This window comes from Anguilla anguilla, chromosome 2, assembly GCF_013347855.1.
Source record: "Anguilla anguilla isolate fAngAng1 chromosome 2, fAngAng1.pri, whole genome shotgun sequence".
Lineage (NCBI taxonomy): Eukaryota > Metazoa > Chordata > Actinopteri > Anguilliformes > Anguillidae > Anguilla > Anguilla anguilla.
In genome coordinates, this window is record NC_049202.1 from 31,092,312 (window position 1) to 31,118,062 (window position 25,751).

At 39.5% G+C, this 25,751-nt stretch overlaps 1 protein-coding gene across 2 annotated transcripts; it reads left to right on the plus strand.

The window, feature by feature from the left end:
• On the plus strand, positions 1 to 21,983 carry ppm1g (protein phosphatase, Mg2+/Mn2+ dependent, 1G). 2 transcript variants are annotated; one of them, XM_035404128.1, is made up of 11 exons: positions 1 to 203; positions 313 to 468; positions 1,859 to 1,928; positions 6,072 to 6,157; positions 9,741 to 9,870; positions 14,662 to 15,143; positions 15,362 to 15,487; positions 16,112 to 16,346; positions 16,568 to 16,697; positions 16,819 to 16,918; positions 20,222 to 21,983. In XM_035404128.1, exons 2-11 carry the CDS (start codon positions 358 to 360, stop codon positions 20,408 to 20,410), a joined length of 1,659 nt encoding a protein of 552 aa, XP_035260019.1. In that variant the 5' UTR covers positions 1 to 203; positions 313 to 357; the 3' UTR covers positions 20,411 to 21,983. The 2 variants fall into 2 exon arrangements, with proteins under 2 accessions (XP_035260019.1, XP_035260018.1); XM_035404127.1 differs by having other exon boundaries at positions 1 to 468.
• Positions 21,984 to 25,751: the final 3,768 nt, after the last annotated feature.

The window sequence follows — 25,751 nt, forward strand, 5'->3', positions numbered from 1 at the left end:
CTTTTCGGAGGTTGTTGATTATGGTTTGGACTACACGTGCTGACATTATTCTTTAGTTTCCGCGATATTTTAAGCAGTAAATACAACACGTTCTTTACTCTTTAGATTCATTCTCCAGTCTATCAGGCAACGCGACTGTAACATTTACCTACAGAGACAAATCAGTTGGCTTGCAATCAAGCTAACTCCACCTGTAATTAATTGTAAGATTAAAAGTGCAACGACTAGAATTGATTTCAATGAATTAAAGGTCGTAGACATTTTAACTGATAAGCTATCTGATAACTTTTTTCTATCGGTAAATTCTGGCAGCATCCCGTGTTTCCAAGGATCCCTGGTTAGCAGCATTTTTCCATCATGGGGGCTTACTTGTCGCAGCCCAACACCGTTAAATCTGTAGAGGACGGAGGCAGCAAAAATATGAGCTACGGGTATGCAGCCATGCAAGGCTGGCGCGTTTCCATGGAGGTAAGAATGGTTCGGACTGTAATGGCAGTTAGCTAGCAAACTCTTTTAGCCACTCAAGTTTCGGACAAATGTCAACGATTATGTTCATATTCTAAATGACCATGTGTGGCCTGGATAGTGTTATCTCGTGGTGGTAAATGAACGTTAGTGAAGAAGCTAGCCATCTAGCTAATGTTACATTCAAGACGGTGACGGTAGTTGGGGAAGGGGATCTTTACTGGGTCTGTTTGAAGTTAACGCTAACGTTGGTTGAATTAAAATGATGTCCTATGCTAGCTAATGTTAGCTGCGGTTATTATCTAGTGAGATGACCAGCCAGCTAGTTGAACACTGGCTAACGTCTGCTAATATAATTTAGACAGCTGGTTTAAAAGCTTGCTACTCAGAAAATAGAACGCTAGGTTTGAATACCCATTTCCCCCGACCACAGGTAATGCTTCAGCATGTGCTGCTTACGTAAATCTGGATCATCACTTTGAAAACTGCAGTATATCACGTCACCCATTTAGCCAATTAATTTTCATTACAGAACCTAAATATGAGCTGCGACTAATTTAAAGTGGTGTCGGATTTACATGCTAATAAATGGCTAATATTAGTAATAATAATACTATCTACACGAGTTTCCCACCTTAAAGCACCACATGAACACCTTATTGTGTCGGGTGGTCAAATTGAGGAAATCGGGATTCTAGATGCAACAGGAATTGCCCGATTTGTGACGTAATCGCTCTTGCCAACATGGTCGAACAAAACACGAAGTCCTGTATGAGCTGTGTGAAATTTCAAACAGTAAAGTCACGAGTGAACCACAGCTAAAAATTGTAAACATACAGACATTCTTTGATAACTTCAAAACTGCAGTATTCAGTTTCCTGTGATATTTGTATTCGTAACCCCCGGAAATGGCCAAAGTTTGCTTGATATAGCTAGCTACTCCATTGCTATCCTAGGAGGTAAACAGCTCGGGTGGAACTGACGCGCAGCCACACAAGGCACATAATCAATCACTTTCATATTTCTTTTAGCTGTTCGAACCATAAAGCACGTGAACGCGAATCAGTTGGTCGGCCAAGTAGTGGCGTTTTCCCGACTGGGAGAAAACCGCGAAATTACGAAGCTGATTTGCCTGGTAGCAAACTTTTTTTTTTTATTGCAAGCGGTTTTGTGTCGTAGAATATGAAGGCGGATCAGGTACAGCAAACTTGCTTGCTCTTGGTCACCACCATTGCAAATGTTCAGTGACTGTACTGACTGAAAACACAAGACATAGCCTCATCAAAATCTCTTCTGGCACAGATGTTTATTTTTCAGGTTTTTGAAATATTAAGTTTATTTGTACTCGTTTTCCTCACTGGCATGCACGACTTCTTTTCATTCTTATTTACAGGATGCTCACAACTGCATTCCAGAACTGGATGATGAAACAGCCATGTTTGCTGTTTACGATGGACACGGAGGTAGTATTATTTCTGTTGACTCTTTTATAATGGTGTTTGTCCACATTTGGCTAAATTGGAAAATACATTTCATCAACCTGAGTTAAAAACATAAGTCTCCTATGTGCACTAACCAGGTGAGTTTGTTCCAATTTGGGGCAAGATGTATAAACCTTACAGTCCTCAATAATGTTTTGAGGACTGTAAGGTTTTTTATTATCTTGTTTAATGTATGCACCCAGGCGATAATGTGTGCACCCAGAATGCAATACTCTACTTGACAAGAAAAGTGTCTGATTATGACAAATCACATGCTAGGCATGAAGAACCCAGGTCCTGTGATGTACATTGACATGCTTACTGCCACTTGTTGTGATATTAAAATCAGTCTATACATGTGTGGTGCTAGTGGTACTCAAAGTCGACACGTCTGTACATTATAGGGATGTGAACAGTTTGTTGAATCATCGATTGTCAGTCATGCATGTCAAATGTCAGTCAAAAAAATAATTTGTGTTATTTCTTTACAATTCTCAAACCATTAAAAATGAAATATCACCAAATGTTACCTGGGCCTCAGCACCCCCCACAACCCTGACCAGGTATAAACAGGTATAGATAATGGATGGATGTTACCTACGCTATTGCTCTAACCGGGTAATTGAAGGGGTGGACGGGGCTTGTTCGTCATTCACTTACCATCCATTGAAAAGATGATCAGCTTGCAAAAGAGTGACGTATGGAATGATTTTTAGAAGCTTAATGAACACACCGTTCTGTTCAAAATATGTGCTGCCAAATTTGCATGTCACGCGTCAACATCTATGACGTTAACTCACCGAAGGACTAAACATCTGAGGCCAAGGATCACAGCAAACAAGCATCCAACTTTGTAGTGAGACCTCGTCAGTGTGACAAGTGAAACCACAACAGATTTAATTGCTAAAATGGCAATGAAATACATGCTCCCCGCAAGCGTGGTAGCCGTGAAGGGTTTTGGGACCTACCGACATTTGTGGAGCCCAAATTACTACTGTGCGATGTACTGATGTGCAAAAACCGATCACAGCTTGAATTGAATGGAGTGAAACGGCTGCCTCTCTGTACCATTCTAATCAATTCTGATAATGTTGTGATAACCATATGGACGGCACCAACTACTGAGTCCTACGTGACTATAACTTGCCACTTCATTGAAGACTGGGTCATGTGCTAACCTATGTAGTGAGCAAAGAAGCAAATGATCATTATGGAAAAAAAATAGCAATTCTTATTTTGTATTTTTTCAATGTTTTAATCTTGTGATATGCACTGATTCGAGTAGTGGCGTGTTTTTATTGGCGGTATCCTACATCAACCAGTTTAAAAAAAAAAAAAGAAACAGTAATTGCCCTTTTCAGACATCAACTAGTCGACGGTCAGACCATAGTTCATTGTGGCCATTGGCTGTTGGAATGATTTAAAAGGTTTCCTTCAGAGATAATAAAATGGTGGTGGGATGCTCATGCGATCAGTTTTCATAAACCAGAGAGAAGCATCACCAATCAGAATGTGTTGGTTAAGAAGTTGAATAATCCTGATGGTTCTTGATGTGTACTTATTAGATGGCCACTTTATTTTTGACAGAAATTAGGTCACAACCTTGTTGCTGTTTTATTTATTTTTTTCTTTTTTCCCCTCTCCTGTAATGCTCTCCAGTTTGTGCAGCTGCCAGTAGAAATGCATTCTGTAAACACTAGACTTCTTTGCATTAACAGTGCGAGTCATCGCCAGAAAGCAGTGAATTCATGACAGATGGCTCAAGCTCGATCAGTGATGCCTGTTTTGGATAGGAACTGTTAGAAACGGTAACATTTGCTAAAAAGGCATGTTTGTTTTCACGCTCCCCTTTGTTGTCTAACTGGTAGTCTTGTAATATGGCACAAGTATAGGTCATGACATTGCGTCTAGTAATGCACTGGTGCTCTTTTAGTTTCACATAGTAGCGCCATTAATGCTGGGGAAGAAGATAACTGTTCAAAATGTTATAATTTTATAATTTCACCATAATTTGAAACAGTCTATGCTGTGTGTTTTTAATTTTCTTTTGGTTCGTCGTCAGATTGGCCGTTTCAGTCTCTGGTCACTCTGTTTGAAAAGGCGTGGTTTGCCATTCACTGTGGGTGACTCGCTCTTCGGATTTGCTCTCTGCTTGTGAATTGGGATTACTTCATTTATTTTACATGTTTGACCTTATGTTGTTCAACTTTGATTCTTGTTTAGCCCTTCTAGTTAGTTTGCAGATTTAATTTTTGTGTTTGACAAGTGTCTTGTTCAATTCGACTCTTGTGATTCTTGCCTTAGCCCTTATAGTTTGCCTGCCCATTGGATTTTGTACATTTTACTTTGTTTTGCTCAGTTCAAACTGTACTCTCGTTTTCATAAATGGCGCAGTTTGCCAGATAGTGATTCCAGCTACCTAGTGTTCCCAGCTGGATTACAAGTCCTTCCATTGGGACACTGCTTTATCTTGTTTTGTTGTTTTTCCTTTGTTTTTGAAGATGGCTCTGGGTGAAATTCTAAATCTTCCCTGGGGGTATGCTATTTGGACTCTTTGTCTCAGCAGAATCAGTCTCCCAAATATTAGTGTTTATAGCTGCCCCTTACCCACCAAGCTTTTGAAGATTTTCCAGACATTAGCTAGTTTTGGATAGGTAGTTAGGCACCGGAGTTCCTTCTTGGTCTGCAACAGGCAATTCCATTACCCATTTCCTTTTACTGTTACGGTCTGACCTTGACCGGGTCGTATACTCCCAATAATGAATCCTCTGGGAAGGCGGAATACATTTTGTGTTCAATATGGTAAGATTATCAGATATATGTTCCCACAAGACATTCCTGTTTGTGGGCAAACTAGTGTTAAGAAAGGGGCAGCTCTGATTGGACTAGATGTTTCACCACAAAATGTATTTGTTGCTGGTAAAGTTCAAGGGTCATGCATAAGGAATGTCGCCAAAAGGTATTCATCAGTTACCGCTTGCTTTCATTTATTTGTTGTTACTAATATGATGACTCCATTATTGTTGGAGAGCTTTGGTTTTGTTTCCTCTGGTTTCTATGCAAAAGTTGATGGCAAAATCCTACCCTTACTTTATTATCCTTGGTTTCCTTACTTTGCTTCCTTTCCTTTACTTTAACACACACAAGGAAACGAGAAAAGGAAGGTGGAGAAGAGTTGAGGGAACAAGAACAGAGAAAAGATTTTATAAGAATTCAAAAAAAAATTTCAATCCATTTTGCAGAAACATCATTCAGGTGTGATGTTGAAACTCCAACATATGGTCTGTAATCCTGTTATTTTGATCTCGGTAACTTTTGTTGCTTTGTAACAATTCCATTATGTATGCCATGTTGCAAAAGTGATATTACAGATCAAATTTTCTGTATTGATTGAATGTATTCTTTTGTTTAGCTATTTATTTGCTATCTATCGGTTGCCACAGGCTAATTGTTCACCCAGGTGGGTGCTACACGTTAGTGGTGGGTGAGGTGAGTTCCCACGCATCTGTGTGCACTGTGAGCATTTGGAAAAGTGCTATATAGATGCACTGATTCAAATGGTAAATGGACTGCATTTATATAGCGCTTTTATCCAAAGCGCTTTACAATTGATGCCTCTCATTCACCAGAGCAGTTAGGGGTTAGGTGTCTTGCTCAGGGACTCTTCGACACGCCCAGAGCGGGGATCGAACCAGCAACCCTCCGACTGCCAGACAACCGCTCTTACCTCCTGAGCTATGTCGCCCCCCATTCATTCATATTCTCACATGTGACCTGTTACTGTAATTGGTATACACTTAAAATATGCTGCCTTTTATTCTTTCCCTCCTTACTTATATTTATGCATCGCATTTAAGTTTGTACCCGGCTGAGGTTGTTGACAAGAGATTCAACAAAACATGCAGTTTGATTGGGGGTGCCCAGTGGCTTGGAAGTGGCCACATGCTGCTATTTTTCTGACAGTGGGTAAATGAATGTCATCTCATTTTTTATTATATTGGTAAATATTTTAAGACATTTAGGCTCTAAATGGCTTACAATGCAGGAGTGTCATGGTGTGATTGAATACAAGTAATGTTAGTTTAATTCTGAGTATATTATGAATTCTTGTTTTGTCCTTCCAAGGTGAGGAAGTTGCATTATACTGTTCCAAATACCTGCCTGGAATCATAAAAGAACAGATGGCATACAAAGATGGCAAACTGCAAAAGGTAAGGTAAAGGACCAGTATGGTGAGATGGACTGGCTATGTCCTTGTATAACTGGCTTATTTTGGATGTCATGTTGTATCAAGTGACACAGATCTGACCTAATGTGGATATTTCAGCAATAAAATGAGCTTTTAAATCTATAGTCAGGGGAAACCTGGAGAGATGCTTCTTTTTCTTTTAGTCCCTAAATGTCACTGTTCTGGAAACATGGCATTATTTTGAAGCATGACCCATGTCTTCATGCTGACAACTTTTTAACTCTAGACCTTGGGTTTAATTGATTATTTAAGCACATGCGCTTGTACATTGTGGCCGAACGTTAGCACGACTAAGGGTAGATAAAAACAGCATAGATACAGGAATCCTCTAATGCAATGCAAACTTCAAAAAGACCAGTGAGAAGAAAAAGCAATTTTTACATTGGTGATTTATTTTATTACAAGTTCATTTGAACAAAATGAAAATACAGCATGCATTTTGGCATTCATTGTTACGAAACTGGTGCTGTAGTGTAGTAATGATTTCCACACTAAAGGGGATTACCTAAAACAAAGCACCATTAATAAATATATGTCTATAGTTCAGATAGTCCTGGGTAGTTCTAGGGGGAGAAAGCATGAACGTGCAGAATATGGCTGGAGAAGATAAATTGAATCTAATTGGGGAAGAATCTACTTCTGTTCACTCATGATATATTCACAGTGAGAGAAAGACTGCTTGTACAGCATCACTGCTGGTTTTTGTAAGGAGAGTGGCTGGACAGTCTGCCCTCCTTTTGTATTTTTTTTTTTCTTTATTTAGATGAGTGGAAATAGATAACTTGGTAGAAGATGAAGGGACCACAGCTGAGAAGGTCCCACGGCAGTGCCATATTTGTTTTTCAGAAGGAGGAAAGTACCTGAAACTACTGATATATTCGGCATAGTAATAAGGGTACACACTCGAATAAATAACCGAAGTGAGGGATTTTTTGTGAACGAATGCCTCTCTTCCACCAAGGCGAACCTAGTTCTGGTTCTGGGCTGGTGCTAGTGCCGGTTTGCAGTTGGTTCAACTTGCGAACCTTCTAAGAACCGGTTTGCTTTTCCACAGGTTAGAGAGCCACATCATTACGTCACTATATACGTCTGTATACGTCTCCGCTTTCCCAGCAACATTGCTACCTATTAAAATGTATGTCCTGTAAAAATACACATAATAAGTTGTCTAAATGTAAATTGTTATATTATTACAGCCTTAGTCCCTCCAGTTTTTCGCGATTCGGAATTTTCGGAATTCAACACAACATCAAAATGCCGCGTTTTCCCCAACGCTGCATAATTCGTAAAAATAATTTGCCTTTTTAGGAATTATGCAGCGTTGGGAAAAATGCGGCATTTTGTTTAAGTTGTTGAATTCCGAAAATTCAGAATCGCGAAAAAACTGAAGAGACCTCTTATTTACTATATCAACTTTAAGACAAGCAACACGCTCGGAATTATCTCATCGCGACCCATTAAATCCAATGGCACAGACGTTGCTTCATAATTTCAAACTGCTTTCCTAACGGCTATTTTGCATCCTGCGACTTGGGTTACAGCAGTGAATATCAGATTCCTACACGTACTGATAGCGACCACATCGCAAGACAGGACACTTAAACTGTATGCTAGCAAATTAATGTAAAGTTCCATTCATTTATATATGGGGAGGTCGATATACGTCCGCTTAGCAACCAAAAGCTATAGCTCTGGACCACCTCAGACGTATTTGCCAGCACAGAAAAAAATTGCGAAAGTACTGAAAAAATAATCACTGGAGGATAACAAGGACATGTTTTCCTACATAACTAGGTACAGGTTGTTACCGATATTTCGCCTATTTCATATATAGTTGCAAATCAGTTTACGTTTTCCTGTTTGTCGAACGAAGGTGGTCTCACTCTACCTGGCGGTCACAAAAGCCGCGTTTCCACCAAAATTACCGGGAACTTTCAGTCCCAGGAACTACTTTACCAGGAACTAAAAGGTTCCTTCAGCCAATGGTTGTCTGCGTTTCCACCGGGGTCTAAAGTACCGCGAAGATTAGGCAAATTAGCCCACTGACGTTGTCGTCGGTCCATCTGTCATATGATTTCTTCTGTAACCCCATACTACCACCGAAGTAGCCTACATTATTTTCTAATAACCGGGACAGCCCGGAGGGGTTTATTCCACTTGTATACAACGGGTTACCAACAATGACTATATATGGTTACTTTTGTATTTATTGATTTTCATATATCCTCTCAAACACATTCATTAACAGCAGAAAACATGCACACGTTGTAAACAATTTGCTGTTTTATTACTTTCTCGTCGTCAATTCCATATAGGCTAATCGCAAAATGACAAGAATAGAACGAAAACTCGGACTTGCGTGAAAATGTAAATGAGTAGTGGTACAGCCACCGTTTGCTTTCCTTCGGAGTTACTGCTAGCCGAGCAGCGAAGTGTGCCCTCCAGATGCGAACCATGCACCATAAATGAGTCCATAGTCTTCCTGGTCTTTTCGTGGAATTGAAAAATGGCAGTAAAATTGAGTAAAATTACGGCAGTCTGAAAAAGCTAAAGGGAAGATTACTAGAATTAACCTGTTATTTTACCCGGATAAAAAGTGCGGAAGGTGATTTCCAGTTTGCTTGTACTGTATCACCAATGTTAATTATGCAGAACTACCGCATACCTCACATAACTGTATCAAACGTTTTGAGTCAATTACAACGGGCTAACAAAGAAAATCCGGAAGAAAATATTCAGCAACCGAATTAATCCGTTTGAATGTTTTGGTAGCCTACGTAATATGCTGTCCCAACACGAATGCTTAGCATTTTATAAAACGAATACTAAAGCAAGAAAAGAACAGAAGAGCACACGTTATAATTCCAAGACGTTGACAGGCTACAACCAAAAGTAGGCTACTGCGCCGCATAACATACAAGTTTGATTTGAAGTTATTATGAAAATAAATTGGTTTGCCGCTGCATATTTTCAAACATGGCGGGTAATGGCGGAAAATAAATACAACACAAATGCTACGAGTACTCGACCAATCAGAAATGTTCAGCGCTGCAAGCTCCACCCAAAAGGTTCCTGTACTTTCGGAAAGTACTACCCCCCGAGCAGGAACGTTTTGGGGGGTAAAACAAAGCCCCCAGAACTAAATTTAGACCCTAGTTCCTGCGGTGGAAACGCACTGAGTTCCTCAAAAGGTTCCTAGTTCCGGGGTATAGTTCCTGCGGTGGAAACGCGGCTAAAGTTTTAGTTGGTCTCAGTTGGTCACTATAATCCCCCCCCCCCCCCCCCCCAGCCCCTGGCGTAAGCGGTTCTTGGTTCTAGACCAGCTGAGAGGTGGTGCCGCTTTGGAAACAGTTTTCCCGGCCGAGAGCCGGTTCTTTTGCTGTCGAAAATGGAAGAACTGCTTCGCGATTAGGCACTGGCTCCGAACCGGCCCTCAAAATGCCTTGGTGGAAAAGGGGCAGAAGACAAAGAAGGGACCACACACACATCCTTGGGGGACTGCTGTCTATCTGTACAGTGGCCTCAGTAATGTTCTTGTGTTTTAGGCTTTGGAAGATGCATTCTTGGCAATTGACAGCCGTATGACAGTAGAGGAAGTTATCAAAGAGCTGTCCCAAATTGCAGGACGACCACAGGAGGAAGAGGTAAAGGACAAAGTGGCTGATGAAGATGATGGTGAGATTATTATTATTAGTTGTAGAAGTATTATTATTGTTTATTTATTATTTTCTTCATTCTGAAATAATTGTTTTTGACTGTCCACCCAGAGTATGCGGCTATTAACCCCTTTGCGCAGATGCCAAATCTCTCATTTAGAGAGAGTTCTCTTAGTCTCCGCTATATTGGCTTGAAAACGCGGGACTCACTACTTTTCATGCAATTGGACAGCAGAGAAAAGAATGAAAGTGACATCGGGTGTTTTTTTTTTTTTTTTCTCGGAGGATCCTTTTCATCCCTCTGAAGCCTAAAAACAGCGAGGCACCCAGGGCGAATTAACACGAAGTGCCTGGTGCACCAAAAAGCGAGCGAGAAAGGAAAAAAAAAAACGCTTCAAAATGATGAGTAAAAAGGCGCCCCCAGCTGTTAAAGCGCCTCTGGTGTGAATGCAGCCTAACGCCGGGCACCCACTGCACGCGTAGCGTAAGCGACGTAAGCAGCACGGCGAAGCAGCACGGCGAAGCAGCGCGGCGCGTAGCGTCTCTCCACTGGTTCCGTTTGTGTCGCGCAAAGGCTTGCTTAAAGCTCTATATTCCTAGTGGCTCTCGCAGTCTGCAGTGGGATTACATCGTGTATTTCACGTTTGTTCACGACTGTTGATTATGGGTAAGTGAATACTTGGTGAGAGACCTTTTTCAGTCTGTTAATATGGTAATATTTTTTAACACATGTAAATACGTGAGAAAGTAAACGCTTTAAAGAATTACCATAAGTTTAAATCGCAACGTAGCCTACATAATAATCAGTCTCAAACTGCATTAATTTATTTGCTTGGTTAACAAGCGTGCCAACTTGAAGAATATGTAATGATCATAATAATAATAATAATAATAATAAATAATCCATAATCAACCATTGGGAATTCCCGTGTCGTCTTGTTATTCACGTCAAAACATTTATATGATCATATTTAGTAAAAATCAGTTAATCGTCAAAAAGATAGCGTAACAGTTTAAACTTGAAGGGATATGAACACCACAACGTCATGAACACCGGAAGCTTTGAAGTACAAGTGCAATAAAGGCTTGCTTACAACTTCATTTATAAAATAGGTGCATTTTCATCGGCAAGACCACTAAATCTGATTTTTTAAACCACTGTGGATTATCTGATTTTATTAACAAGCCCTTTTTGAAAGCACGGCGAACGAAGACATCGGAAAATCAAATAGGCTGAGCAATGGTTGGTTAAAAACTACCTTCCAACACTCGAGCTAACAAACCGCTGCTCGGTGCATTCACTTCTACATCATTCAATAGGCCACGTCTTTCTGTGGTGTATTTTTAAATTTACCCCACCCCCTCCGCAAAATAAGATAGCGAAACTAAGTTTGCCTTTTTCCCAGGTTCCAGTTTTAATTTTTCTTTTCCTGCCAGGACAATAGAAAAACGAAAAGGCTTGTATTTTTTAGCTGCTTATAAAATATCTGGTGTTTATCTGGTTTTATCTTGTTCTCCACTACTGCAAGAGGGAACTAGGGACACACCCCCAGTAATATAAGGATGAAATGTAAATCAGAGCGTGTATACCTAGCATTTCAGAGCATATTTCTGTGTATAAACAGGCCATCGTGACGCGTGACAAGCTGAAAAAATAGAACAGAAGCGAAAAACTACGCTTCAGTTACGCGCGTAATACGCTCACGGTCGATACGCGTGCGGTGGGTGCCCGGCTTAAGGCTTTATAACTCCAGATGTGGGCATCACAGAGACTTGGAAAATAACTTAGATGAAGCAAATCACTTGTATCATTTGCAACACTTGATTAGATTATATTCATAATTTTGGTAGAAATAAAGTTCCGTGCATGTATTTATCTTTTATAATACAAAAATGAAGTTTTCCTTTTGTTTGAAATTAAATACGCACATCACAAATATAAAACAGGTAAAACTACATGTCCTGGATCATAAACTTCATGATCCACAAGTGTGATATATGGAAATACTGAAGATCTATGAAGCAAAAAGCAGTGTACCCTGGTGTCCCTTAGTGTCCAAATTTATCCAAATTATGCGTTGCTGTAGATCAGGGGTGGCCAACCCTGGTCCTGGAGAGCCGCAGGGTCTGCTGGCTTTTGTTTTTACTCAGCGCTTAATTGATCAATTAAAGCAGTTGATTACACAGTTAACTCACCTCACCTGGTTTCTTTTGTCTAAGTGGTTGTTGTATTCAAGGTGAAAACAAAAACCAGCAGACCCTGCGGCTCCCCAGGACCAGGGTTGGCCACCCCTGCTGTAGATCATAATATAATAGTATATTTCACTACAAATAAACTTTTGATTAATGAAACTCACTTTTGCATCATTTCCAAGTGGGAATTACTATATTTTCATCAGTGAAAAAGATATCTAGGGGTGCACAAACCTATCCAAAACCTCTCCAGAAATAAATAAATTGCTTTTTGACCATTCTAAAGCATAGGAATTTGCCCCTTAAGAAACACAGAATTCACATTGAAAAATAATGCAGAAACATTGTGGCACACATACATAAATACAGTTGAGGCCAAAAGTTTACATACACCTAGGCTAGAAACATTCAAACTCAGTTTTTCACAACTCCACACATTTCATGTTATTATACATTTCCTGTGTTAAGTCGATTAGGATATCTACATTATTACCATGAGAGGTAATTTCCAAATAATAGCTAAAGCCGCGTTTCCACCAAAAGTACCCGGAACTTTTAGTCCCAGGAACTACTTTTCAAGGAACTAAAAGGTTCCTTCAGCCCATTGTTGTCTGCGTTTCCACTGCGGTCTAAAGTCCCGCGAAGATTAGGCAAATTAGCCCACTGACGTATGAAAAGCGACGTTGTCGTCGGTCCATCTGTCCTATGATTTCTTCTGTAACCCCATACTACCACCGAAGTAGCCTACATTATGTTCTAATAACTGGGACAGCCCGGAGGGGTTTATTCTACTTATATACAACAGGTTACCAACAATGACTATATATGGTTACTTCTGTATTTATTGATTTTTATCGATTTAATCACCTGGAATTGAAATATTCTTCCGCGGCCGTTTGGGCATATTTGCCGTTGTCAAGCAAAACTGTCATTGGTAGTTGGACTTGGACCGTTGTTATGCAACAAATAGGATATAACAGGCCAATAGTCAGATTGTAACTGTTTTATATATCCTCTCTAACACATTAATTATGTTTTTATGCGAATATTCACTTTCATGTCTTGACATCCGAGGCGACAGAATGCATTCACATTCCACAAATAACTGGCAACAACAGCAGAAAACATGCACACGTCGTAAACAATTTGCTGTTGAATTGATTACTTTCTCATCATCAATTCCATATAGGCTAATCGCAAAATGACAAGAATAGAACGAAAACTCGGACTTGCGTGAAAATTTAAATTAGCAGTGGTACAGCCACCATTTGCTTTCCTTCAAAGTTACTACTAGCCGAGCAGCGAAGTGTGCCCCCTCCAGATGCGAACCATGCACCATAAATTAGTCCATAGTCTTCCTGGTCTTTTTGTGGAATTGAAGAATGGCAGAGTAAAATGATGGCAGTCTGAAAAAGCAAAAGGGACGATTACTAGAATGAACCTGTTATTTTACCCTGACAAAAAGTGCGGAAGGTGATTTCCAGTTTGCTTTTACTGTATCACCAATGTAAATTATGCAGAACAACCGCATACCTCAGATAACTGTATCAAACGTTTTGAGTCAATTACAACGGGCTAACAAAGAAAATCCGGAAGAAATATTCAGCAACCGAATTAAAACGTTTGGATCTTCTGGTACGTAATATGCTGTCCCAGCACAAACAATTTTTGTTATTTTATAAAACGAATACTAAAGCAAGACAAGAACAGAAGAGCACACATGTTATAATTCCAAGACGTTGGCAGGCTATAACCAAAAGTAGGTTACTGCGCCACATAACATACAAGTTTGATTTCAAGTTATTATGAAAATAAATTGGTTTGCGGCTGCAGATTTTTAAAAATGGCGGTTGAAATAAAACACTGCGAGTAGTCGACCAATCAGAAATTTTCAGCGCTTGCACCCCACCCTGAAAGTTCCGGTACTTTTGGAAAGTACTACTCCCCGAGCAGAGACTTTTTTGGGGGTAAAATAAAGTCCCCGGAACTTAATTTAGACCCTGGTTCCTGCGGTCGAACGCACTGAGTTCCTCAAAAGGTTCCTAGTTCCGGGGTAAAGTTCCTGCGGTGGAAACGCGGCTTATGAGACAGATTTATTTCAGCTTTTATGTACCATATCAGAATTTCAGTGGGTCAAAAGTTACATACACTTTCTTAGTATTTGGTGGCATTGCTTTTTAATTGCTTATCTTGAATCAAACGCTTGGGTTAGCCTTCCACAAGCTTCTCACAATACTTTGCCCATTCATCCTGACAGAACTGGTGTAACGCAGTCAGGTTTGTGACCCTCCATGCTCAGATACGCCTTTTCATTTCAGTCCACAAATTATCTATGGGATTCAGGCCAGGGCTTTGCAATGGCCACTCCAGTACTTTTACTTTGTTGTCTTTAACCCGTTCGCGCAATGTCTCTAGTGGCCGGCATGCCGGCGTGCCTAGATTGCTCAATTCAGACTATAAAATATTGGGCCACAAATGTTATGCATTTCCTCTTTTGCTGATATTTTAACATTTGTAAGATTTTGATGGAGGACTACCATTGTTTTAATACAGAATTGATCGTTTCCATATTACATTATGTTTTGTGGGACTCAAAATACTTCCTGGTTTTTTCCAGTGGACAATGAGGAAGCTGCACTCTTGCACGAAGAGGCTACCATGACAATTGAAGACCTGTTGATCCGCTATGGACAGAACTTGAACTCTGTCAAAAATGGCAAAAAGCCCTGTCCTGCAGCCAAGAAGCAGTCAGGAGAGTCTGAGGAAAAGGAGAAACCCCACTCTGACAAAGACATTAATGGAGAGACTCAGTGTGGGAGCTCGAGTCTGGACGACGACGGGAAGTTGAAACCTGACAGTGCCAGTGCAGGTGGCTTGAAGGCCCGGGCGTGCAGGAGCTCGGGGGACAGTGGGTCAGGATCCAGCACTGCGGAGAAGCCCAAGGGCGAGTTGGAGGCAGGGGGAACGGGCGATGCTGGCCCTTCCTGCTCCTCCTCTGCTGCTCAGCCCCAGTGGGGCAGCAAGTCCAAATTCTTTGAGGACAGTGACGAATCAGAAGAAGGGGAGGAGGAGGAGGAAGAGGAAGACAGTGAGGAGGAGGTATGATGTGGAGTTGCGTTCAACTTGGTTATGAACAGTTGTCACAGATGTGAACCATGAAGTGGTAAAATGCAATTTCAGTACAGCCATTTGATTACTAAAATATCAAGCTACATAATATAGAAATTTGGTAAACCTTTACGTATTTTCCTAATGTCCAAGCTCACAGTTTAATCTGAAGTAAGTACTGGAGTACTGATTATACTAATGTGTTTCAGGACTGCAGTGAAGAAGAAGAGGGTGATTACAGCAGTGGAGAAGAGGAAGATGAGGATGAAGATGAGGAAGAAGACAGTGATGCCGAGGATGAGATGTGCCTTCCTGGAATGGATGGAAAAGAGGAGGTGATAATCCAAGACTGATTTTTTAGTTCTGGTTGCTTTTGCATTTACCTTGTTCTTTCCTTTCCTGAAGTAAGATTTGTGGATCGCCCTTTGCAAAACACTCCAATCCAAGAGAGTAAGGACATAGAATCTTAAACTCTGAAAAGTTACCTTGAGTCTGTTCATTAAGATGGTGACTTCATTTTGTAATGCTTCATTTGATCGGTAAAGTTTGTGGGCTTCCAAAATTAAGATGTAGAACTACCTTATCAGGGTATACTTTAAATAGCCAAAATGTATTAATTTAGCTTATTTTCCTTTGAAACTTATTAATGCAAAGATGAATGGTAATGTATAATCCTGGGAGCAATGTTGTGTTGAAAGATCATCCTAGATCTTTCTAGAATTATACATAAAATACCTTCTTTTTTTTTTTTTTAAAGTTATCATACCATCTGTGGTGAACTGCTCAGCTGTTGCTAGAATAGACTGTCTCTCATTTACTCATACTAACCTAACCTTTGGATAAGGGAATGTCCCTACCTAGCAAATTCATGCATCTATCTCACTTGCGATTAAATTCATAGATTTCATGGCTCAGTTACCTCTTTTCATTCAAAGCTCATTTTCCTCCTTGTTCCTCAGCCTGGGTCTGACAGTGGGACCACGGCAGTAGTGGCATTGATTCGAGCCAAGCAGCTGATTGTGGCCAATTCAGGGGACTCGCGCTGTGTGGTCTCTGAGCGAGGCAAAGCCGTGGACATGTCCTATGACCACAAGCCAGAGGATGAGCTGGAGTTGGCCCGGATAAAGAACGCCGGTGGGAAGGTTACAATGGATGGCCGTGTTAATGGAGGACTCAACCTCTCCAGAGCTATCGGTAAAGTGCCCACTCCACATTTCACCTGGAAATGTGATGAACCAAGGTGGAATGCTGTTCATATTTTGAGGATCTTCAGATTGAGAGGAACAGAATTGCCAGAATGCACCCAAATTACTCTTACCACAAATCCTTAAAATCTTTGTACAGTGAGTTTTATTGAGTTCTTAGCTAAGCAAGGAGGGGGCGGAATACTAAACTGTGACACTTTTCTGTTCCAGGTGACCACTTTTACAAACGGAACAAGGCCCTCCCGCCAGAAGAGCAAATGATCTCGGCTATGCCGGATGTCAAAGTACTAACTCTCAATGAAGATCATGACTTTATGGTCATTGCCTGTGATGGAATCTGGTACGTCACAGAGCACCTCAAAATTTGGTTAGAGTTTTAAGGCAGTGTGTCAGGCTTTTTGAAGTGCTTGTGTCCACACCCCATCCCCTCCAGCCACACCACTAACAGTTTTACTCCACAGGAATGTCATGAGCAGCCAGGAAGTTGTAGACTTTGTCAGCAAGAGGATAAAGGCAGATGAGAACGGTGAAGTCAGACCACTGTCCTCCATCGTGGAGGAGGTAAGCTCCGTCCGGGGTGCCATGAAATCATCAGTGTGGTTTTGGAGAGCCACAGCTTGTTCAGTGTTTTACACTTATGGACACTTAAGTTGAAATGAACTTCATATCTACAGTGAGTTATTCTGGTGGATCTTTTAGGCGCCAGTATACTCCAAACGAAGTTGAACTTTTGGTTCGAAACTACCCCTTTTGTAGGAGATGAACAAAAAGAGGCGGTGTTTTGAGTTTGAATGTCACCGTGTGTGCATGTCCTCAGGGCAAACTGTTTGCAAGCAGTTTGCACATTTGCAGACCTCCCCCTGTCTGTAATTGGTCCATCCCATCCAAATATCTTCAGCATGGTTAAAGCAGATTCTTGCTGTACTGACTTGGAGAGTGCTTCAGAAGAGGATGAGGAAGCATTAAGTCTAGCAAGGATACATACAAACAAGGGCGAAGATGTACCTATTACTGCTTGTAACATTTTAATTATTTACGGTGTCATTTTTTTAATATTGTTATATTCGCATTGGTCACGAGACAAGTGTTAGCCTTTGCTAATAGTACTCGCCATATTTGTATTGGGGGGCTAACAAATGTAGACAATAGGGGCACCCTGGGGAGTTTTAACGTAGTGGCTTGTAGGAGCCTGCTTTGTTAGAATTCATACCACTCACAATGAAGTTGAGTGTCTTTCAAGAGGTTTGCACTATTCTCTAATGCAGGTATTTCACATACTGTAGTGTAAGCATTCATAGGTGGCTTAGTTATGTTGGGCTAGGATAAGAAATTGAGAAATCAATAAATCAGAACAAAAATATTGATTAAATACAAATATTTTTATTTAAATTGAAAACTGTATAGCCTATGTATTCAACATTCTGTATTTAGATACGTCTATCACATCCTGTAGTTTTCGTTTGTGCCAGTGGGGAGCTCCAAAGCCTTACTCAGGATAACTAAATACGTGAAACTACAAGAAATCTCCTTAAAATAATAATAACCTGTTCTGTTAAAGAATTATTAATTATTATTGCCAGCATGTAAAATTATATCATGAAACTGACTCGAGGAGAAACCAAATGGCTTTGTTTTTGCTGGAGGAGTTCCGTAGCTATCAGAAACAAATGCAATTGTTTAGTATTAGACTAGTCACGACTAAATGTGCACCTAAAAACTAGAAGAAATATCCTTAAAATAACTTATTCAGTTAATCCATATTGTGTTCAAGTTGCATGGTAGTGCTAGGCTAAGCCAATTTTAAATATAGTAATAAAGTCAACGATCTCTCAAAGTTCACATCGCAGGAACTTTATTTTTAAATGCGGTGAAAGCTACTGCCATGTAAAACTTATTTTTAAATATTAGAACACACATATTGACTTCAAATGTAGATTGACCATCACTAGCCGAGGTTCATTGCTTGTGCTGAGAGAACAGCCTTGTGCAATTGATGGTTGACAGTTCTTTATTGTGTAAACTAAAGTCACTGAACCAAGTAATCTGGTGTTTAATCATTATAATTAACTGAGAATGGAAGCCATGTTCTGTTAGCTTTTGGAGTTGCATGGTGGTGAGAATAAGCCGTACAATTTTAATTCTAGTAAGTCAGCGATCACTCCAAGTTCAGGTCATAGAATGTTTCAGTGCGGTGAAAACTACTGCCATGTAAAACAGTGTTATTTGAACAAAAGGATAGAACCTGTTAACTGCCTGGAGGATAAATCAAACCGTGATTGGCAGGCATGAAACTCCTTCAGCAAAAACAAATAAACTTTTTGTTATGTTTATGAGCAAACATAAATTCAGCGGACGTGACAAAAGTTTTCTGACGTAGTCACTTTTTCAAAAACAAACACAAAATGTCACCATGTCCACAACTAGCATCTTTGTTTTTGTTCAGGAAGAGAATAACATCCACATTCTTTGGTTACGGACAAAACCTGAATTTCTTCAGTCTTACTGAACACCCTTTTGGAAATGAGATATGCTTGTCATGGCCGTATTCATGGATCTGTGGTGACTGTCACAGAACCACATTCTGTCAAACTGTTTGGATAGGTGTTTGGCTTGTGGAATGTTTATTTATTCTTGAAAAAATAAGTTACCCTTTTTATCAATTTCACAGCGTTATCATTAAGTATGAATAAATTAATACGTTATGTTTGCACCAATTTATTGCGAAGCAAAAACATCACCAACATTTTTCTGGTGGTGGAATAGTATTTTGTTGTATTCTCATTGTACATAATGTGGGATATTAAATGGACTGCATTTATAAATAGAAATATTAGTATCTCCATGTGCTATACTTGTGACTTAGGGCATGGAAAATACTCGTTCAAGTTTACTGTGTGGTGACGTGCTTTGTTGTGTACATCTCAGCCATTTGATTTTAATTCCGTTATTTCCTCTTAATTAGGGATAAGTTGTGCCAGTCACGAGCGGGGACACGTTATTTTAGTGTTACATTGTTGATTTGGGTTTATATGAAGGCTGTGCTCTCCTTGATGTGTATTTAGTCCACCATAAGGTGGTAGACTTGGACTAGTTTAGACGATGACTGCATTGCCGTTATGAATACAGTAGTGTCATATGATGGCTCCAAGCGGGACATGTGGAAAACGTGTTCTGAAAAAAAACTTTCATCGGCCTACCCACTTATTCTCAGGCCTGCCCAGAAATGTATTTCTGCCCAAGCCAGTGTAGCTTGCATAACACGAGTAAGTAAAACAAAAATCACTCTTATACATTATATTATTAGCCTGTGTGTGGCGTTAATTTTTAAAAATCAGAATGCCAACACATTTGTAGCTTAGGCCCATTTCATCCCGCTTCTGTTACAAGTGTCATAATAAAATTATGAATGACATAAATTTGAATGGCAAAAATATTTATATTTATCGGAACTCAAGTGAATTGGTGTAAAACAATTTTGTGTGAGAAATCAAATGCTTTCACCTCCACGCTTTTATACTTGTAGAGGGTGGATGCGGGAAGTACTGAAAACAGGGAGTACCAATAACTTGACACCAATTTGGGAAGGAAAGTAAAAAAAAAAATAAAAAAAGAAATTTTATTTCATAATATAGCTCATTACCTGGTTTTTTCTTTTTTTAAAACGTTATCTGCCACGTGTAATATATGTCCTGTATAACAGGACATATATTACACATGCGGCAGATAACGTTTCAGTATGGTGTTCTGGATTTAACAGTGTTTAATGTAAGGAGTCATAATGAATCGGGTATTTTATGGCCGGCTAATGTAAAATATTTTATAAGCACCTTAAACACTCTAAATGGCCATGTACAACCTCCCCAGCTTCTTGACCACTGCCTGGCGCCAGACACATCGGGGGATGGAACAGGCTGCGACAACATGACCTGCATCATCATCACTTTCTCCCCACACCCCTGCAGCACCCAGATGGAAGGCTGCAAGAAGCGAAAGCCTGACCAGAGTTGTTTGGAGAAGAATGGGAACGACAGCAAGAAGTCTAAATCTGAATAGAAACGGCCAGTCTAAAGGCCATTGCTTTGTAGGAAACCAATCAAAACTGGTCTTTCCCCCCCCCCCCCCCCCAACTGGGACATTCAACCCATGAAGAACATGAGCACCATGGGATTTCTATTAGTATGTTTAATTTGAGAACATGTAAATTGCCCGTTTTTTAATAACTATCCGCTGAATGCTTCAAGTGTTTTCTTCCCAACTAGTCTGTAGTGCTGTTGATTGGACAAAAGTAAAATCTGAAGTAGTCTGTGCATCCGAAAGGAACTGGTTTCTTATCTATAATTTCTCTATACTCTATAACATCCATGATTATTCTGGAGTGTGGTAAGCTGTGGATCCAAATCTTATGCAAAATTGAACTAACAACATCATGCAGGATGATGTTAGTTCAACCTTTTGATATCCACAAGACCTGTGTTCAAAATTAGTGGGAATTTTGCAATGATTAAATGACATTTTGCATGGACAAATATGTACAAGAGCAACAGGTCTTCACAATGATGATGCTACCCAGGCAAACATACATCAGGTCAAAGATGTTGTACCTGTGCATAAGTAGGCTTATTTTACCATATGTCCAGGAATTTTGGATGGGATTTGGGTCTTAAGAATACCAAGTGTCAGGACCTCCTGTCAAGCATGGGTGAAAGTATCTGATGTATAATGCACATCAAATTGATTTTTTCTTTAATGTACCACACATTCGTCATTTACCCACACATTGTGTATATATGTGTATATTTTACATGCCTATCCATTTTAGTCTGAAGTTTCCCACCCGAAGTAATTGTGGAGTAATGTAAGATTTGTCTATTATTTGAACACCTTGTAAGTACATTCATACTTTTTAAATTTACGAATGGAAAAAGATGCTTTTTTATGTTCAATGTGTATGCATTTGAAAGCAGTGTCATGTTGGTCTTAATACCCATCAGGGAGTTCAAAACAAGTCTTCCCTTGTCAGTTCTGTTTAGACTGCTGTTGACAAATTCTAAAAATACATTTAGCTTTAGATTGAGTGCAGGGCCTTCAGCATGGTGAGAATCCACTATCTGTTCTTGATAAGCTTACATATTGTAATGTGTTGGTTACATTTGCTCCATCTCTTTCATTGGAGGAGCCTTGGAGTTAGGCAGAACATCATAAACCCTGCTACATTTGGCTGTGTGGAAGCATCTCAATTCTGTCAACTTTGAAGTAAAATTAGTTTAGCCAATATAACTACAATAAGCCAAGCAACCTAACCTGACCTAACGGAAAGTAACTCATGTTGGTTTATCTCTGCAGTGGATGTCCCCTTCCTTTGCTTTGTTCAATAAGGTTTATATGAGGTATTTTTGAATACATATTTTGGTACTTTTTTGAAGCATCTTTATATTGTTGGTTGCCTTGAGCCCAAAACATTACTTCAAAATAAGATTCCATTTTTTCCTGAGTCAAACATGTCAAATTTTAATTTTGTTTGTAGCATTAGTGTATTGTACAGTTTCCCACTTGCTGTGGATTTTGCCAATTCTGATGTTGGACAGGACTGTACAAAACTGCAAATAAAGATGTAGTTTTTAAACTACCACAGTGCCACATTATTGTGCGTACATATCGATGTGCCTACTTGAATGCGTAAATATATTTCTCATATGTTCAATTTAAACAGGGTTCCCACAGTCTTGGGGAAAAAGTCAACACAAGTACTCCAAATATTACCTTGAGGTAAAATTGCCTCCTTTAAAGTAAGTAAAATGTATCAGTTTTCTTTGCCAAAAGTACCATTTTGAAATGTCACTTACTCACATTGCTACAGTAACTGGACAGCTGAATTGTACATTTCCACTACCAGGTCCACTAGAGGGTGAAGGGTATACCTTTGCTAAAGGTATAAAAATCGATGTGCTTCAAAATGTAGTTCTCTCACAAAAGTAACCCATAAGCTAAAAATAGCTCTGATTGCAATGTTAGAAACAAATCCTTAAATCGTACATTATTTCCTTAAACATGACATTGAACAGTAATGTAATGTCTGAACTGGTATTAGGCATCCCTCTTTCAACTAAAAAAAAACTACCTATCATTTTTAAATTTGCAACATGTTTTGTCCCAGGTAAAGAAATTAAGTTTTTTGGTGTTGATCTGCAGATTGAGTCCACATCGCTATCTTCTGCTGTTTTACACATCATCCCATGGCATTCCTGGAATTGCCTGATACCTTGATATTGCAAAGCACAAAGCGTATGTAAGGGGTGTGTTAAGGAGGAGCTGTACAGCTGTACACCTGGGGCTCATTCCAGTCGCTTATTTCATCTGTGTTTGCTTCTTGTCTTTTCCTAGTATGGAAGGCTAAATGGAAAAAAAAAAAATACATGAAATTGACATCTGGAATGACACTGTTAATAGGTGCATTCCAATTGCTTATTTTCACCTCGGACAGCAAATTACAGTTTATGGGCACTAATTTGATTATTTTGGCAAGATTTTTTATCCAGAAATGCTTTTTCATTGCACTACTTCCTGATTTTCCTACATTGCATATTTTTGCACACTAAATGGTTTCAGATCTTTAAACAAACTGTAATATTAGACAAAGGAAAACTGAGTAAACGGGGAAAAAAAACATTTAAAAAAAACTTAATGAAATTTAATGAAAAATAAAACAAGTCAAACAGCCATATGAAAAAGTAATTACCCCCTTAAACTTAAATGATTGCACCACCTTTAGCAGAAATAACTGCTTTAATTGAGACAAATTGATTTGGTTTTTGAACAGTCATGACTGACGAGGCCAGTGAAAAACTAATTTGGTTTCTTTTCAGCCATTCAGATGTGGGTCTTGCTGCATGACCCAGTTCTGCTTAAGCTTCAACTTATACATAGGACTGGACTGTCTCCTTAAGGTGATACGACCTGGTCTAGGGTCAGACTGTAACAGGATGTATGATAAGGGAAATGTACTGCACACTGACTACTAACTCGATTCTAAACTAACTGAAAACTGGTCTTCGAAGGGTACTGGGCTGCTTTGAATGCTGAGCTTCAGACAATTAGTCGGTAGTCTGAATACCATACCCTAACGGAGAGTTAAAACTCCACAAAGTGCCTTTAAAAATAAAGTAAAAATCATAAAGCAAAATAACAAAGTAGCGTCCCAATGGAAGCATTTGTAGTCCAGCTGGGAACACACTAACTAAACGAAACACTATACTTCAACCAGTGGGTCAAAACGAGAGTCAAGGTCAGATATGAATTTCAATCGGCAAACAAAGCAGAAGCGAGGCGAGAATCGGAATCGAATACGAGAGTGAACGGTCAGATAAAATCACAGGGCAAACAAACTAGAATGGTTAAGGCAAGAATTGGTGTCGAAGGGCGGAGTGTAGCACTGGGTAAGGAACTGGGCTCGAAAGGTCGCAGGTTCGATTCCTGGGTAGGACACTGCTGTTCTACCTTTGAGCAAGGTACTTAACCGGAATAGCTTCAGTATATATCCAGCTGTATAAATGGATACAAGTAAAATGCTATGTGAATGACATAAATTTGAATGTGAAAGTTGTGTAAGTCGCTCTGGATAAGAGCGTCTGCTAAATGCCTGTAATGTAATGTAATGTAATGAAGGGTCATACACGAGATCAGCAAACAAACCAGAAGGGCTAGATGGGAATCGGAATCAAACAAAAACAGGAAGTAGTTCAGACTTCAGAACTGTGAAGTCATACAAATTTAATGAAATTTTAAAAATGCATTTTGTGTTTCCCTTTGTCTAAGATTACATTGTGTCTAAAGATCTGAAACCATTTAGTGTGACATATGCTATAATAGAGGAAATGGGGGGGAAAAAGGACGGGGGCAAATATTTTTCACAGCACTGTACCTTGGTTTTTGTTTTTTGAAAAAATTGTCTTTCAAACTTTCAATCATTGATGTTTATAGAAAATAAGCAAGCAGAAAGATTAAAATGTATTAGTCATCTATAATATAGTTACACTTGTTCAGTGAAAATTGTTGAGAAACTTCAAGGACCCATGTGTGATATTTGTTTATTTACTTACCATTTCATTTTGTTTTGATTCTTAAATGCACTTTTTGTTGGATAGCTGTTTCATAGCTGAATATGTCTATTTGTATTAGGGCTGGGCAATATATCGATATTGTGATATGAGACTACATATCGTCTGGGACTTTGTATATCGTAATATCGTGATATGGCATAAGTGTTGTCTTTTCCTGGTTTTAAAGGCATACAGTAAAGTGATGTCATTTTCTGAACTTGCCTGACTGTTGTAGCTGTTCTATTATTTGCCTTTACCCACTTTGTGTATTTTTGGGAAAGTACCAATAGTCATCCCCACAATATCATCACAATATCGATATTGAGGTATTTGGTCAAAAATATTGTGATATTTGATTTTGTCCATATCGCCCAGCCCTAATTTGTATATATGCTTTGCTATTCAAAATTTTACCTCCTTGCTTCCTTTCCTTGCGTCCTTTCTTAACTCCAAGCTCCACCCACCGGAGGAGCTTTGACCAGTTTGCTCAAACGAAAAGACACTTGAAAGTATGACAGCCTGGAGGAGTTTTTTAGTATTCCAGACAGAATAAAACAAGGACTTGGACCAGGATGCTTACACTAATCTGGAAAAAATACAATTTTTTCTCCCCAATTGAGTGCCCAATCAATATTTTTCATTCTTCACTTCCATAGCCCTGTATGAATTTTGGAGTGCAGACAAGCATGAGCTTTCCTCATTTCCTGCAGTACACAAGTTGGGTTAACACAGACATGAGTAGGACGGAGTCACTTTATGAGCAGCTCAACAGACAGACTGACCAGTGGTTGCTGGTACGCATAATAAAAATTAAAAAAAGGACAAAGTGACTATGACGTCAGCCATTTACTTTCCATGAGCTTGCAAAAAGTGTTTTGAAGTCGTGGAAATGCAGTTGTGTCACCATGTTGTACCATCTATTGCAACTGCATGTTCTTATGGGGAAAATTTATATTTGGTATAATAAAAATGGTACTACATTGGTGCCATTGACCTGCGCTGAAACGGGTTGCTGAAGGACCTATACTGGAGCCAAATGTGCTGGCACTAAAGAGCAACGTCTCAAAACAAGACAAGGAACTGAGCTTCAAACATGAAGCCCAGTCTTGGCCCCTAAGTTGCAACATTCACTCATCTCCATACCCACTCCTAGTAGTCAATACAACCATGGAATCAACTGAAGTAGTTATTAACTGAGAATGTAATTAAATAGAAGTTAATCCCACCATGCATTTAAACTTTGTAAAAAAAATCTTTTGAACCCTTAAGCCAGGATGCTTCCTTAAAACACAACACAG

What these genes read in the sequence shown, in the direction of transcription:
- ppm1g (XM_035404127.1), top strand. Translation starts at nt 358, where the DNA reads ATGGGGGCTTACTTGTCGCAGCCCAACACCGTTAAATCTGTAGAGGAC. An exon ending in GCTGGCGCGTTTCCATGGAG is followed by an intron (nt 469 to 1,858) that starts GTAAGAATGGTT and finishes TCTTATTTACAG; the next exon opens with GATGCTCACAACTGCATTCC. An exon ending in AGTGGCTGATGAAGATGATG is followed by an intron (nt 9,871 to 14,661) that starts GTGAGATTATTA and finishes GGTTTTTTCCAG; the next exon opens with TGGACAATGAGGAAGCTGCA.